The sequence below is a fragment of the Muntiacus reevesi genome, chromosome 20 (genome assembly GCF_963930625.1).
Source record: "Muntiacus reevesi chromosome 20, mMunRee1.1, whole genome shotgun sequence".
Lineage (NCBI taxonomy): Eukaryota > Metazoa > Chordata > Mammalia > Artiodactyla > Cervidae > Muntiacus > Muntiacus reevesi.
In genome coordinates, this window is record NC_089268.1 from 21,550,194 (window position 1) to 21,565,994 (window position 15,801).

Genomic DNA, 15,801 nt, shown 5'->3' on the forward strand with positions numbered 1-15,801 from the left:
GCACACTAAAACATTAAGGTAGGCCTGAGTGCCAAATCAGAAAACGCAGTTACTTATTAACAAGGCAAAAGGAATAGGTATAGAATAGTTAACCAGGCTTGCTTACTAAGTACTGATTATCCTTGTTCTCACTGGCTTTCGTGAAAGTTAATTATGAAGCATTCATAGGAACAAGACCATTCTTAGACCCAAATATGTTTGACTGATGAGTGGCAGAAGTGTTTATACTGCTTGGGAAACAAAACACATTTTTCATGACTCCCAGAGGCCTAAGTGTACACATCTTTCAGTGATCTTTTTATCTCCACTTATTGTATTTTTCTTCTTTCACTACTCCATGTAAAATTTAAAAGATCCATTAAATAAAACTCATGGAAAATGAAGCAGTAAAAATTTTGGCCTTTTCAAGTTAGCAAAACTGGAATTTCTTTAAAGTTGACTCTTGATCTTTTTTTTCCACTTTCCCTGTTTTCATGTTTTTAATTAATTTTTATTGGAGCATAGTGCTGTGTTAATTTCTACTGGACAGCAAAATGTATCAGCCATACACACACCTATATTCTCTCCCTTTTTATCCTTCGCAGCCTTTGGGTGAATCAGTAATTTTATGTGTGATGGCTTGAATCGAGGGCCACTCATATGCACCTTTCTTAGTAAACAGAGTGTCTCTGAGGTAAACAAAGTAAATGCAAACAAATTACCAACTTGCTTTAATCTGCTGCCTTTGTTTTGTCAGCAACATCCATCTCCGTGTGGTCATCATATTGAAGTTGTACCCTAGCACTAATTCCACGGTAAAGCAATGACTTTATTATCCACTTGGTCTACTTCTTTACTGTGACCCAAGGTCAAATGGAAGCGCTGCCAAATCCTACATAGCATACCATGATGCTAAAACTCAATTCTATAGCCTATAATAGGAAAAAAGAGGCAAGAAAAATCTGTTTTTATTATATTTTTAGGAGTGTTAGGTCACTGTGACACATTTTCAGTGGCATTGTGCCTATTTTATTATATGTGTCTGTTGAACCAATGTAAAATCAGTTTTGTTTTGTTTTTTACTGTGAAAAAGGATCACTTTAGTAAAACTAAAATTTTGGCTGCTATGATTTTCATATGTAGCCGTCTTTTTCTAAATTTATAGGGGAAAAAAAATACAAGCTTCAGTCACTACTGTGGTATAGCCTACATTTTTTTTATGAGCTATTTGAGAAAATACATTAAAATCACACACACACACACACACACACACACACACACACACACACTTTTAGACAAGTTTGTAAACAAAACTTTTTAGAAAGCTCTTTTAATCTAAATTTGGTCTCTCTATTCCTGTGGAGTTCTGCAGCGTGGCTTCGTGGTTGGTCGTGTCAATGTTGGTCCCCAGAATAAGATTGTCATCTTCGCCTTCAACTAAAGAATCCCACTGATCAAAATCTTTCTGAAGTCCTGTAAGATAGAAACGTCATAAACATATTCAACTTTTGAGAGCATTAAACAGCTCAGTGCCTCTAGGGGGCATCCTAGCCTCACAAACCACACACACCACGTCAGGATTAAGGCGTCACAAGCCCTCAGAGCAGGAGATAGCTGCAACATCTGAGGATTGAGGCCCGGGCTGTCTGAGGATGGAAATTCCACCCCAGGCTTCACTGAAATACTGTTAGCTCTGACAGGAAGGCTTGCTGCCTCTGACAGTACACAAAACAGCAAATTTAAATTGTTTTCGAACTGATTGCACTGTTACATTGTAAACCAACTGGGAACCCTTAAAATAGGACTTGCGCTAAGTTAAGATAGGGCTTCCCAGGTAGCTCAGTGGTTTAAAAAAAAACAACAACCCGCCTGCCAATGCAAGAGACCCAGGTGTGGTCGTCTGGGTTGGGAAGATCCCCAGGAAGAGGGCATGGCAACCCACTCCAGTATTCTTGCCTGGAGAATCCCCATGGACAGAGGAGCCTGGTGGGCTAGAGTTCACAGGATCGCAAAGAGTCACACATGACTGAGCACATGCATGTGAGTTAAGATAGATAGTTTTGTCCTGAGAATCATCCGGTCTATGTCAGGAAAGAAGATGCCATATCTTACCTAGATGTTTTTGTAAGAACGCTAGGGAAGCTTTGTTGCTAAGGCTGATGACTACATTGGAATCGATGTTTCCTTTCAGCGTGAATAGGTAGCCAATCATTTTGCTAGAGACAAAAGTGAAGTCAACAAGATTGTGATGGACTGCACCCCTGAAAGAGAAAGGAGTTATCTGCAAATCACTTTGTTAGACAATATTAGTTTTGTAGTTAAGGTGCAGGAAAGATGCTGGCCAAAAACCAAGGAAACAAAACTGGTAAATCTGATCTCCCTAGGTGTACTCAAGGGTCACAAGACTGTTCATTTAGGGGTATGAGAGGCAGTTCTAGTGGTAAAGAACCCGCCCGCCAATGCAGGAGACAGATGGGGGTTCGGTCCCTGGGTCTGGAAGATCCCCTGGAGGAGGGCTTGGCAACCCACTCCAGTATTCTTGACTGGAGAATCCCATGGAGAGAGGAGCCTGGTGGGCTACAGTCCATGAGGTTGCAAAGAGTCGGACATGACTGAGCAACTTAGTTTGCACACACAAGTATGTAAGCATCCTTCCCTCCCGACAAACAAGGTAAAGATTCCTGTCTTGCTTGGCATCTTGGTTTTAGAAGAGATGATTCCTGCTTTGTAGGTCACTTCTGATTTCAGTAGATGGAATTTTTTTATGTTGAGGGTCTTTAAACCCAGAGCCAGAATCCTGCCCCCTTACCACCACACCTAACTGGATCTCAATTTGCTGTTAAACAAAACACTTTGTATTTCAGCCTTGGATTAAGTAGATTAAAAGACAAGCAAAAATTTGCCTTGTATTATTTAAACTGCAAAGCACCTCATAAATGTTGCTAATTGATGAACTTGGGGCTCAGCTGGTAAAGAATCTGCCCGCAATGCGGGAGACCAGGATTCAATCCCTGGGTTGGGAAGATCCCCTGGAGAAGGAAAGGATATCCTCTCCAGTATTCCAGCCTGCAGAATTCCATGAACTGTATAGTCCATGGGGTTGCAAAGAGTCAGACAGAACTGAGCGACTTTCACTTTCAAACCTCAAATAGAACAGCCACTTTTAATGCACAGTTTTTACTATCTCTGGGCATTTGGCATTTGATTTTCTTGCATTTCCCCCCCCCCCCGCTTTATTTCCTTGACATCACATCTTTCCTCCTTTGCCTGAACTACTCTGTTCTTTACTGGCTCGTCCCCTAAATCCTCAAGATGCTATTTTCAGACCAATTCTTTTCTCACTTTGCAGTCTCAGCTCCTCCATAGATTTCATTGATAATACATTGAATACAAATTCTATACTTTTCCAATTTGTGGCCAGACACATATATCTAAAGGTTAAAACACACCCGTTCCAGGGACTCTCCTGGTGGTCCAGTGGTTAAGACACCCTGCTTCCAATGCAAGGGGCGTGAGTTTGATCCAGGAACTAAGATCTCACGTGTTATGTGGTGCAGCCAAGAAAATATAAAAAACAGAACAGAACAAAAAACACCTTTCCAGCCCCACCCAATGTCACTCTTCCTCTTTACTTTGCTACTTTTAAGCAAACCCCTATTATTTGTTATCTCTACCCAAAATAGAGCCCAGAACTCTGCTCACTGTCTCCCACATTCCAATCCAAACTTCGAGTCAAAAGTCGAGAGAAGGTAAAGAGAGTCAGGGCCATGAGATACACCTGAAGGCAGAACCCTGAATGCCACCCACAGTGGAGAGATGGCCTGAAGAGAAAGAGAGCGTAGAGGAGAAAAGAAGGGAGCCGTCTACAGGATGTGAGAAGCTCGAGAGAATGGGGTTGCGGTACCCAAGGGAGGAGAAATGGAGTTAGTCCACAGGTGGGAGGGATGCAGAGAGAAGGGCTGAGGCTGCCAATCGCAACGGGGCCATCTGTATCCTTAGTGGGGCCAGCTTTAGCTCACTGCCAAGGTCAGGAAGACAGGCTGCAGAAGTCAGAGTAAATGGAAGTCAGGACAGGGAAGCAGAGAAGGGAAAAAACAGAGAGTGATAGCTTAGTAAAGAAGGTTGAGTATTCTCTACTTAGACTTTAATTTAAAGTCTTCTTAGACTTTAAAGTCTAAATTAGACTTATAATTAAATAGACTTGCATATACCAATAAGCTAAATTGACATCCTTACCTTAAATATCTAGGTCCTTTCTCACCATCTATCTAAAGTCTTTTGATTCTTTAAGACCCAGTTGTACCACCATTTCTTCTAAGCAGCCTTTTATGAGCACCTTACTTGGTGGCTCAAAAGAATCTGCCTGCAAAGGGGAGATCTAAGTTTGATTCCTGGGTTGAGAAGATCCTCTGGAGAAGGGAACAGCTACCCACTCCAGTATTCTAGCCTGGAGAATTCCGTGGATAAAGGAGCCTGGCGATCTACAGTCTTTAGGGTCTCAAAGAGTCAGACATGATTGAGCAACTAACACTTTCACTTTCACTTAGAAAAGAGCCCTCCATTCTCTGACTCCAGAGTATTCATTGCCTTTATGGTATGTTTACTTCCCACTGCCTCTTCTCTGCCCTTCTAAGTAAATCAGGTTTCAGACAGAAGCAGAAGAAACTCAGTTTTTGTAACATCTCACTACAAGTTCAAAACCCTATGGGAATTCTTTTTTTATCCATGATGTAACTATATTGTCAACCCTCAAAGGGATCCCATTATAGCTTTGGGAATTAATAAATTCATACACTTACCAAACGAGTAAACACACTCCAGATCTCAGCAGATCATCTTACTTTAGGGAAAAAAAAAAGTTCTAAGCCTAGCCTAATGATGGAATACTTCCCCTTACCCCAGTCCTAAAAATGTTTAGGCTTATATTCGGATAGAAGTAGCATGCATCCTGATGCAAATTTTAATTATCGTATGTGCTATATATACAAACACTACTCAAAAAAGCGCATTTTAAAAAGAGGAAGTCTAAATGCACTTGGAAACTGAGATTACCTAATAGTCTCCCTTATTCCAAGTCTAAACGACAAACTGAACAATTCTAGACTAGCTACTCAATGATATTCACTGATTGTTTATCCAAGTTTCAGGTTTCCATTTCAGATGATATAATGTCACTTATTGATACTTACTTGATTGTAATCATTTTTCGTTCTCTATCAGGTAAGAAGCATTTTTTTATTCTTATAATATTAGAAGGATATTGGAATCGTTCCAGGTTGATAAAAAAGAGGGGTTGAGGAATTCTGGAATATACTTCATCACCCATGGGAAGCATCCATGCATCCAGAGCGATGCCACACCTGATGGAAGAAGGCTGGTTACATACTGCCCGAATATAGGGATTTCTAATATTACAGAGATTCAGAGACAAACACCTCACCAGTTCATTATGGGTGATCTCACTGGGTAGATGAGGTATTACCCTTCAATATGGGAAGGGGATATCATTAGCTTTGCAAGGCAGCAAACTTGTAATTATATCACCATTTTCTTTAGGAGGCATTTGAGAATTACAATCTTTAGAAACATTGAAAATTTTTTGTCATCCTTCAAGATAAATTTTAAAATAAGTAATTCAATAGAATTGTGGGGTGTCTGAAAAGATACAGTCTATACACTATTGCCCCTGTCGTTCTAGTCCTTCTGGACCCTGGCATGTACTCATTATCATTATACCTTTCTGAGTAACAGTTAGACCCATTCCTTTATGTGTGAAGATACTTCCCTGGGAGAGTTGAAGAAAAGCATATGGAGTACATCATTTGAAAATGTAATTCATTTTTTTTAAAGTTAAGTTATCTAATGTTTCTTGGACTTTTAGAGACTCTATTTTATGTGCTAAATGAATGAAAGAAGAGAATCTTCTTATATTGAAATAGCATAAGAAGAAATGTTAGCTAAAGTTTCATGAATGATCCTACCTACTTTCTACATGGTCGATTCTATGTGATCTCATCAGTTTTGGATGAAGTGGTTCAAGAAAGAAAATGTTCCTTCAAGTTAGAAGACTGAGATCCTGACTTTCACCCCAGTAGTTATGTAATTTTAGCCCATGCTCAATCTTAAAGATGGAAAAAAAATAATTTAAAAATGCCCTGCTCATCTAACATAGAATTGGAGTCAACTTCTGGGAGAAAAGGATGTCAAAGCTGAGATTCAAGGAATCAAAGTTTGGAAGTACGTGGTATGTTCTTGGTAAAAATTTCATGTATGAAAACCTGGAGCTGAGATAGTGCAAATGTGAGTTGCTGTAAATAAATTAAATGTAAAACAATTTTTTAAAATGCCCTGCCTATTGCGGAATCTAGAAAATATAGTATAAGATGACAACATTATTATTACAAATCATTATGTCACAGATAATATATATATGTAAAGATAAATTTCCAAATGAAAATGATAAGCCCTTGAACAGATAAATATAAATGAGGAAAAATAGAGGTGGGAAGAATTTTCAATAGCAAAAGTAGATGTTTCTGTTTAGGAAAACTCATATGAAGGATTTTATGGAGGCAAAAGAATGGACTTGTGAACTCCAAAAGATCTCTTCCTCACTAAGAACTGGATATGTTCTATAGCACATGTGTTATCACTTCCCCCTCTTCCAATCACTTAGCATTCTCTCTCTCAGCCTTATTCTCTTACCTGAATCTCTGGTCTTCACTAAGAGTCTGAATAACTGTGGCTCCACCAAAAGAATGTCCAATAACTGCTATTTTATCCCTATCAATAGAGTCCTATGTGAAAGAAGCATGATATAAATGCATAAGTATCTCAAAGGCTGTTCAGAGGACAGGCAGAGATTTTGTGAATCACAAGATTATTATTTCACAGGCATGGTTAAGTACCTTGATTCTTAGAAAAGAAATATATACACACTCACATGCACCCACACACCCATATATACACGCATACACACATATACACACACACACACATATGTGCATATACATACATGCCTATATATATACAAACACTTATATACAAAAACAAATGTTTTATATATATATACACTTATAATATTTATAAAACATATATATACTTATAAAACATATATATATATATAAGTTTTATCTATATATCGAGAGAAACTTCTTTGGTTTCAGGACCAAAACGAAAACAAGCAAAAACCTCAAATAAACAAAGAAGTGAACTTCATGGCTTTCTTCATACCGACACTTGCAACATCAATGTCATTGCTGATCGCTCCCCCTCCCGCACTCCACATTCATTAGTCTGTCCATTCTCTGAGTACTTATTGAACACATGCTCTGCGCCAGGCACTGCAGTTCATGTCCCATGAGTTCCTAGTCTACTGGGGAAGGAGTTACAGATACACAACGCAGATGAGGTAAGGCGGTGCTAAGGAGCATGTGTGATAGATGGCTAGCCCAGCATGTGTGATAGATGGCTAGCTTGCCCAGGGGGGGCCCAGGCAAGCTTCATGGATAAGGAGATGCCTGACTTAGGTTGATGATTAAGCAGGTCTGAGTCAGGAGGACGGGGAGTCAGACTAACGGAACCACACGTCCAAAGCCATGGAGATAGGAGAATGGCTAGTTGAGTGACACCAATGACTCATAGTCTAGAGGACAGACCATCATCTTAGTTTGTTCCCTTGCTCAAAAACGTGCGGGAGCTGCCCAAGAAATTACAATACTTCCACTGGTTATATTATATTGAACATATGAAATTACCATTTTTTTTTTTGTAGATCAAAAGTGGCAGGTGGCAATTGTATATATAGTTCAACCTAATGCATTTCTCACTGTTGAAATACTTTCCCAGTACTTTTTTTGCAGCCCTTTATCATGTTGTACCTTGTATTATAGCAGTAAAACAGACAATAATAAGAGCAATAAAGAAGTCCAGGCCAAAGGAAAATGAATTTTTTTATAAGCTCACCTTCAGCTGTTCCACATCAAACTCTAAATCTAATACATTCGTCACTGGCCTCCCATGATCAATGTCCAGAATCAAACTGAGAGCTTGAGAACACTCCTTCGCTCGTTGCCGTACCTAATAGGATGATTAGAAGAGGGATATGACAAAGTAAAAAGTTGTAACACTTAAAGTTTGTGTAGAGGGTGAAAAAATGGGAAAAAAAAACTTGGTTGCCTATAGAACACAACCTAGCATAATGACCCAGGCACCAGCTTTGCAGGTACTTATGGCTTAGTCCAAATCCTGTCTGTTGCTTACCCACTGTGTGACCTCGGAAGATTGGCTTAACCTCTCTGAGCTTCCATTTATTGTATAATAATGTCCACCTCAGTGAAATGCGGGTGGGATTAAATGTAATATTACAGGTAAAAAGCACCCACTATAAAGCTTGGCTTGTTGCTCAGTCGTGTCCAACTCTTTTGTGACTCCCTGGACTATAGCCCACCAGGCTCCTCTGTCCATGGGATTTCCCAGGCAAGAACACTGGAGTGGGTTGTCACTTCCTTCTCCAGGGGATCTTCCCAACCCAGGGATCAAACCCAGGTCTCCTGTATTGCAGGTGGATTCTTTACCACTGAGCCACCTGGGAAGCCATAAAGTTTGGCACAGAGGTAGAAAATAACATGCTTTATTTCACTTTATTTATTTATTTTACCTATTATTTATTTATTTATTTCACTTTATTTCAAAGCCTCATATAAGATGTTCATTATTTCATAACGGATAAAACATGGAAACAAAACAAAAAGAAGAAGTAACTTGTCCAAGATAACCCCACTACACTGCAGAGTGATGGCATCAGGATTCAAACAAAGAAAGCTGCATTCTAAGGCCTGAACTCTTAATGATATTCTCTATCACCTCAGTAAAAGGTAGACTTTAGTTCTAACACAAAAGAATTCTGAATATTCAGTCATCTCCTAGGATTTTCATGTTGGTCTTTGCTCTTACTGTGATCCAGATATTTCATTAAGAGAATTTGATTACTCAGAGAATCTTCTGACATATCTTTCGGGAATGGAAAGTAAGGAGACCCAGGGACACAGTCTGCCCCATGTAAAATAATGAAATGAACAAATGTCATCATTTTGCCTATGCTTTCTGGTCAACACGCCACCTCTCCTCTTCCTGCAACGTACCTGCTCATTTCGTAAAGGAAACTCCTCCTCCCCTCGCTTCAGGGTTCTGAGATAGAGCCACGACTTGCTGCCTGTTTCTACAGCAGACTGGTCCTTGAAATAATACGTCGAGGCTGCAGAGCCATCTCTATAATGCAAGCAGAATCAATGCCTTACATCACTTGTGTTCCTCACGCCCATCCTTGACTCTTTCTGATTTCCCTTCTTCCACTCTACATTTTTTTTTTCAATCAAAGAGGCCCCCAAGGGAGTCCTGAGAAAAAGACATTGTTGCCTATAAAGAAGGCACTCTGTCTGCACAATTCTGGGAGACCCTGAAGTTGAACACTCTCTCCCGAATCAGATCCCAGCACCACCACTTACTAGCTGTGTAGTTTCAGGCAAATTACCCTTCCTCAGCTTCATATTCTGCCTCCCATGAAACAGTGATAGTAACATCTTAAAGGATTCTTATGAAGATTAAATGAGACGGTATATGAACATAACACTCACTGAACACAAGGATGAACTCAATGATGGTATATGAGCACGAACTCTAGAAATGTTAGCTGTTTTTTTATATACATGACAATCTAATTCAGTCTCCTTTTTTTTTCTCAGTCATGGGTAACTGTAATTGACAATTCTATCAATATTTTTTCTTTCCTGCTGAGTGGCACAGAGTATAGGATTTTAGTTCCGCAACCAGGGATTGAACACAGGTCCTTGACAGTGAGCATGAGTGCTAACCACTGCACCACTAAGGAATTCCCTCTAACAGCACTTTGTATAAACCTTTAAGAAAGGCAGAGCTCAGCCACATACCAGGTGACGTACCTGTGTTCTATAGCAGCAACGATAAACCCGTAGGATGCCAGGTCAATGCCAATAGCAGAATAAATCGTCCTTCAAAACAAAAATGAGAGAAGCTCATGTGAACTACCGGTCACAATTTCAAGGGATCCACAAATAAAACCTGGGAATTGGGAGGTACTTATATCCCTGTAGGAGTGCCCTGGGGTAAAGCAGAGGGCTGTGGTTCTCAAAGGGGGCTGATTTTAGTCCTCTGGGGATATCTGACAACGTCTGGAGGTATTTTCATTATCAGGAGTAGGGGGTATATTACTGCAATCCAGTGGGTACAGAGATACTGCTAAAACCATTCTCTGATGCACAGGACTACCTCCACAACAGGAAATGATCCAGTCCAAAGCATCCAGGGTACCAAGGTTGAGAAACACTGGTGCAGTGATTATAAATATTGCCTTCGAGACTTCTGGGTTTAAATCTTGGCTCTGCCTGTTTCCAGTTATATGACTTTAAATAATTACATTACTCCATTTCTGTCCTCATCGGTGGGGACAGATAATAAAGTCTTGGCTTTAGAATAATTATAAGATCTTTTGGTTGGGTTTTTTTCTTTTTTCAGTTTTTGGTCACACCAAGTGGCATGGGGACCTTAGTTCCCTGGCCAGGGATTGAACTCACTCCCCTATTGGAAGCACAGAGTCTTAACCACTGGACCACCAGGGAAGTCCCAGTTATTAGGTTCTGATAAGAAAATACGTAACAGGCAGGTGGTACAATGTGATGCTTAAGACAACAGGACCTACACTCTGACCACTGCAGATTATTGGATCCTGGCTCCTTCACTTACTAGCTGTCTACCTGGGATAAATCACTTCTCTCTGCCTTGGTTCTTTACCTGCAGAAGGGTAATGTTATAACATCTGGGACCTGGTGGGATTATTATAAAGAATTAGTAAGTTAACACATGTTCAGTGCTTATAACCATGTCTAAAACAGTGGAAATACCAAGCACAAGTCAGCTGTTAGGTAAATGACTAGACAGGGTGAGATGGTTGACGAGTCATGTGCTAATAGGCAACTACATTTAGAATCCCTTCCACATCTTGGTTCTGCACAATCTTCTTCTCCTATCATGTATTCTTTTTTTTTTTTTTCTTGATGTGAACCATTTTTAAAGTCTTTATTGAATTCATTATAGTATTGCCTCTGTTTTTTGCTTTGTTTTGTTTGGGTTGCCAGGTGTGTGGGATCCTAACTCCCTGACCAGGGATTGAACTTGCACCCCCAGGATTTGAAGGCAAAGTCTTAACCACTGTATCAAAAGGGAAGTCCTGCCTATTATGTATTCCATAGTAAATGGCCATAAAGAACACAAAGGAGGTAGGTGAGTATCATGTTTTCTACTGATGATGCAAGACCAACTCATGAAGGGAAAATCATCTAGTACAGGGGATCAGCAAAACCTTTTCTGTAAAAAGCCAGAGAGTAATTGCTTCCAGCTCTGTGGGCCTTAAGTTGTTTGTCTCAGACTCAGTTCTGCTGCTGTAGCACAAAACTAGAAGAGACAATGGGGGAAGTAAATGAGTATGGCTGGTGTTTCAATAAAACCTTATACACAGATGCAGGCAGCAGGCTGAATGTGGTCCTCGGAGTCTAAGATGCCAATCATTGGTCTCATAGGAATCAAATAACTAGTTGGGCTACAATTAAACAAGTGAAAATTTCTCATTGCAGATGATACCCGATTTTTTTTTTTTTACCAGCTAAAAGCCACTTTTTCTTTTCTAAAATTCTTATAAACCTGAGTCAGAAGACAGGAAGGGAGTTGAGAAAATGTTGAAAAAAAGTAGATGGGTTGGTGGCCATGAAAACATGCTATCTGTCATGATCCAGAGACCATAGTTGACTAAAGAGCCCACCCAGCTCCTGTCCTAGTGGGTCCAAGTAAAAGCAAGGCTTCCTGTAGGTTGGTTCCAGTGACAGAACATGGCATGTGTTTACCATAGGTCCTTTCCTATGAGATGCAGAACTCTGATGAGCCAATCTTGGTCAAGCACTCCCTCCATCAGCCTGGCCCAGTTTTTCTTAGAACTGTACCACATTCATACCCTTCATACCCAGTCCTTCTGTTTCTCATCTCCTGCTCAACTGTCCAGCCTGCATCACAGGCTGAAACCTCTCCCCATCTTCTCTGCTCCTTCCCTCCTGTCCTTCATGGGCATTTCCCAATACATGCATTTCACAGCTAATCTAATCATGGTGTCTGTTTCTTGGAGAACCTGAACTAATACAGTGAATGATTTTGAGAGTGTAAATACTGTGATATAGAAAGACAACCGCCCAAATTGCAACCGCCTTCTCCTCTGTTTGGAGGCTGGTCTCCATGGACTGGAGGCAGGAAAAGACAGGGCTAAGGAGTGATTAGTAGATCACAGCTAATTCTGAAGGAACTCCAAGTCCTCCCAGGACAAGGACCAGCCTGACACTCCAAAATCTGCTGTCCCCCCACCCTTTTTTTAGGGGAGGATGCATTCAGTGATTGATCCCTAGAGGCTAAATTTGTTCAGCCTCTTGACACTTTACCTGAATGCTCCAAGACCATGAGTAAAAATAATTAGTGGATATTTTTCCCCAGTCCTCAGAGGTGCATTCCAGGCTGCAGGAATTGTTACTGAACCTAGAGAGCAGTGGGAGATGATAATTAGTGTCTTTTTCTGACTTGAATATCACTGGTTAATTTAACTTACATCTCCTGAGTATAAAAACCTGACCCATGGAATTTATTCTTTTATGCATCAATAGTAAATTCATGTAAAAAAAAAAAAAGCCTCCTACTGGATACTACCAAGCATGGGCACGAACCACTTGTTACTTGTTTTTTTCTTAAGACCATAGGATCATGAATTATCAGTTCTCACTGTCAGCTCTGAACTTGAGGTGAGACATTTCCTACTGAGAGGTGTATTCAGGAAGGCTGCTCCTTATCATCAATCCCAGATCTTGGCAAAACTTCAAAGGGAATGTTCTGAAACCAAACAACCGGTAAACCTCAGGAGTATTATACTGAGATTCAGAATCTTCAAATGGGAAACTCCTCCCACTCTAATTTGATCAAGGTCAAGAGAAAGATGAAGAGACCCTGGACTTCACCCTCAGATGTGGCTTTGGATGAGGTTCTGCCACTGAGGAGCTGATGACCTTGTGCAGGTCAAGAGAACTCTCTGAGCCTCGAGTCTTCTTCGGTAAAATGAAGGAAAACATAGCTCCCTCATGGGGGTTTGGTGAGAGTCATATTTAAGTGGGAATATACGCAGATAGCATCACTGACTCAACTGACATGAACTTGGGCAAACTCCGGGAAACAGTGGAGGAGAAGGAAGCCTGGTGTGCTGCAGTCCATGGGGTCGCAAAGAGCCAGACATGACTTAGCGACTGAACAACAATATGTAAGGCACACCTATCCAGTCACATAGTAAAGGGCTCAAAATGGGGGATATGGTCTTTTCCTTCACTTCTCACTTATTGTGGTCATCATTATCATCAATTATTTGTGTTCCACTTTCTCATCAACACAATGGAGATGTGCCCACGGAAATCAAATGTAATGATTGCTATAGCAGTGACCTATAAACTATTCAGCATCATAAAGACACATAATTATGTTCATCACTTCTCATATAAAGTGAGCTATTAAGAAAACTCCAAGGAGACGTTTAAAAAGAATGCCAAAAAGTGTAGGTAGTTTTGAGGGGGAAATGTGAAGATGTAGTTAACACCAGGTCAAGAGTAGTATCTGGTGAGACAGATAAAGAAGGACAAAAGCCAATATTAATGAAATGTAGACGTACTAAGTGATGGGTGCACATCGGATTGTCTTAGTGAGAGAGGCTGGCCCCTTGGGGGTGGTTATGGGAATGAGAGTGGAGTTTCCTCATTTATGATAAATAAGAAATTAGCTTTCACTCCTTGGTTTAGGATATGGAGAGGTATGGTGGCTTCTGCCTTCTTTCTCTCTTTGCCCAACTGTAAATACACTTCAGCACGTAGTATAGAAGGCAGAGGTCACACCAGCCCAGCTGCTGTTCTCATCACATTATTGCCCCCACAGAGAATGGAAGAAGGAAAAATCTGACCACCCACAGAAAGATGTTACAGCCTGTCTGAAAGTCTGATACCTTCTCTCCCTCCACCCACCCTGTCCTATTCAGAACACACAAAACAAGAACCCTTGATTCTCTGATAGTTACCTGGTCTTTTAAGAAATACTTTGTCATCTTAGGAGATGTTTGGACTGGAGACAATCTCCTTTGGCCTTTAACTGCCTGAAACTCTTGCTGTTTTCAAACTTTCCTTATAGTCTAGAGCTTACAAAGCAGGATCAATCTTACCAAATCTTACCAAAGAGTAAGTTCATAATTTTGCCCACAAGCCAGTGTGTTCCAACAAATTTACTAAGACCCAAAAAATATTCCTTGTTTGGGATCCAAAGGGTGTCAGAGTGACCATCATCTTGAGATGGATAATACAAACGCAAGAAGGTGCCCTGTAGAAGAAGGAAATGAATGTGCATTTAGTCAAGTTGCTTCTCAAACCTATTCCAACAGCTGTTTTGCATATTTAATCAGTAGGGACCCAAATACCTCTGTTGTGCGTGAAGAGGTCCAGAGAGCTTTTTTTGATAAGATGCCATGGTGACTAAATATAATCAGAAGGAACAGAAATAGAACAGTATGCTTTTTGAATGAAAAGAAAGTATAAGCAGCCTGGTTTCAGACATTAGAGAAGGGAGGAAAACTGAGTTTATAAATAAGTTAATCTGCAGACAGCAGTGACCTGAGGAATGGCTTCACCAGCCAAAGGCTTGCCATGAAATCATACCAATGACAAAATGAGTCATTCTCAGCTGAGAGTAGGGTCAGTTTTCAAAACCTTCTCATGGACCATAGCCACAGTCAATATTAGAATATAAGGATAAGTGGTATTAAAACATTACCTTATTAGTGTAATTAAACATCAAGTCTGTACAACCGACGGAATAAGATCCATTTCCTCTGGGGATTTTAGTTTGACCAATGCTTGCAGCAGCCATCAGAGCTTGCATGTTACTGACCCATGCTGGAAAACAGGTCAGTATTATTTCACTTGTCATCCATGACCTCCAGACTTGATTATGCCAAGAAACTTGGAGGGAATCAAGTGACCACCCATAGTTTCTGGCCTTCGTTTTTTCACTAACTAGTAAAATACACAAATAGTTATTGAAGACCCTCTGTATGTGAAGAACTGTGTGGGGAAAAAGACGGCAGTCGACATCCCCCTTCTCCTAAGATGCTTAAGATCATCATCACCTCCTAATCCTTGTAGCTTTACCCTTACTTGCTACACCTGTCCAGAGCATATTAAAGGCCACTTCCTAAATCTATTTTTCCTAAACATGAACTTTACCCGATATTTCAGATTTGAGCTCTTCCCACTGGATATCCACATCTGACAACCTTCCTACAGGAACAGCTAAGCCCATGATCCAGAGTGAAATTACATGACTATCTCCCAACTCCCCCACTTCACCCTCCAACCACACAGCCTGCAGCTCCAGAATTCCATATCTTGGGGATCCCAAGTCAGAAACCTAAGAATCATGCTACTCTCTTATTTCTCCCCTGCCATCTACATCCAACCAAGTTCCAATTTCTAACATTTGTTTTTAGCTTAGCATTCTCTCTCCAGTATGTCTCTACTCGGCTAGCTCAACTGTCTCACTTACAACTTCAGTGTCTTTGACCAGTCACCATCTCTCCTGAACATCCTGTTCACCTTGGATCCTGACCCCTTCAACTGTATCCTTCACACAGTTTCTGGAAGGATTGAAAGTATGAATCTCACCAGGCTA

General features: G+C 40.5%; 1 protein-coding gene across 2 annotated transcripts in view; it reads right to left on the minus strand.

Moving 5' to 3' along the window:
• Nucleotides 1-286: 286 nt before the first annotated feature.
• Nucleotides 287-15,801, minus strand: part of PLA2G7 (phospholipase A2 group VII) — a 35,012-nt gene continuing 19,497 nt past the window's right edge. Inside the window, exons 3-12 of one of the 2 annotated variants that reach the window (XM_065912464.1) lie at nucleotides 14,905-15,026; nucleotides 14,310-14,454; nucleotides 12,495-12,588; nucleotides 9,939-10,007; nucleotides 9,123-9,249; nucleotides 7,945-8,058; nucleotides 6,685-6,776; nucleotides 5,169-5,339; nucleotides 2,092-2,240; nucleotides 287-1,452 (exon numbers count right to left, since the gene is read on the minus strand). In XM_065912464.1, coding sequence (XP_065768536.1) covers nucleotides 1,310-1,452; nucleotides 2,092-2,240; nucleotides 5,169-5,339; nucleotides 6,685-6,776; nucleotides 7,945-8,058; nucleotides 9,123-9,249; nucleotides 9,939-10,007; nucleotides 12,495-12,588; nucleotides 14,310-14,454; nucleotides 14,905-15,026 — 1,226 coding nt within the window. In that variant the 3' untranslated portion in view covers nucleotides 287-1,309. The remainder of the gene's footprint in view (nucleotides 1,453-2,091; nucleotides 2,241-5,168; nucleotides 5,340-6,684; nucleotides 6,777-7,944; nucleotides 8,059-9,122; nucleotides 9,250-9,938; nucleotides 10,008-12,494; nucleotides 12,589-14,309; nucleotides 14,455-14,904; nucleotides 15,027-15,801) is intronic. The other variant, XM_065912465.1, reaches the window with a different exon arrangement.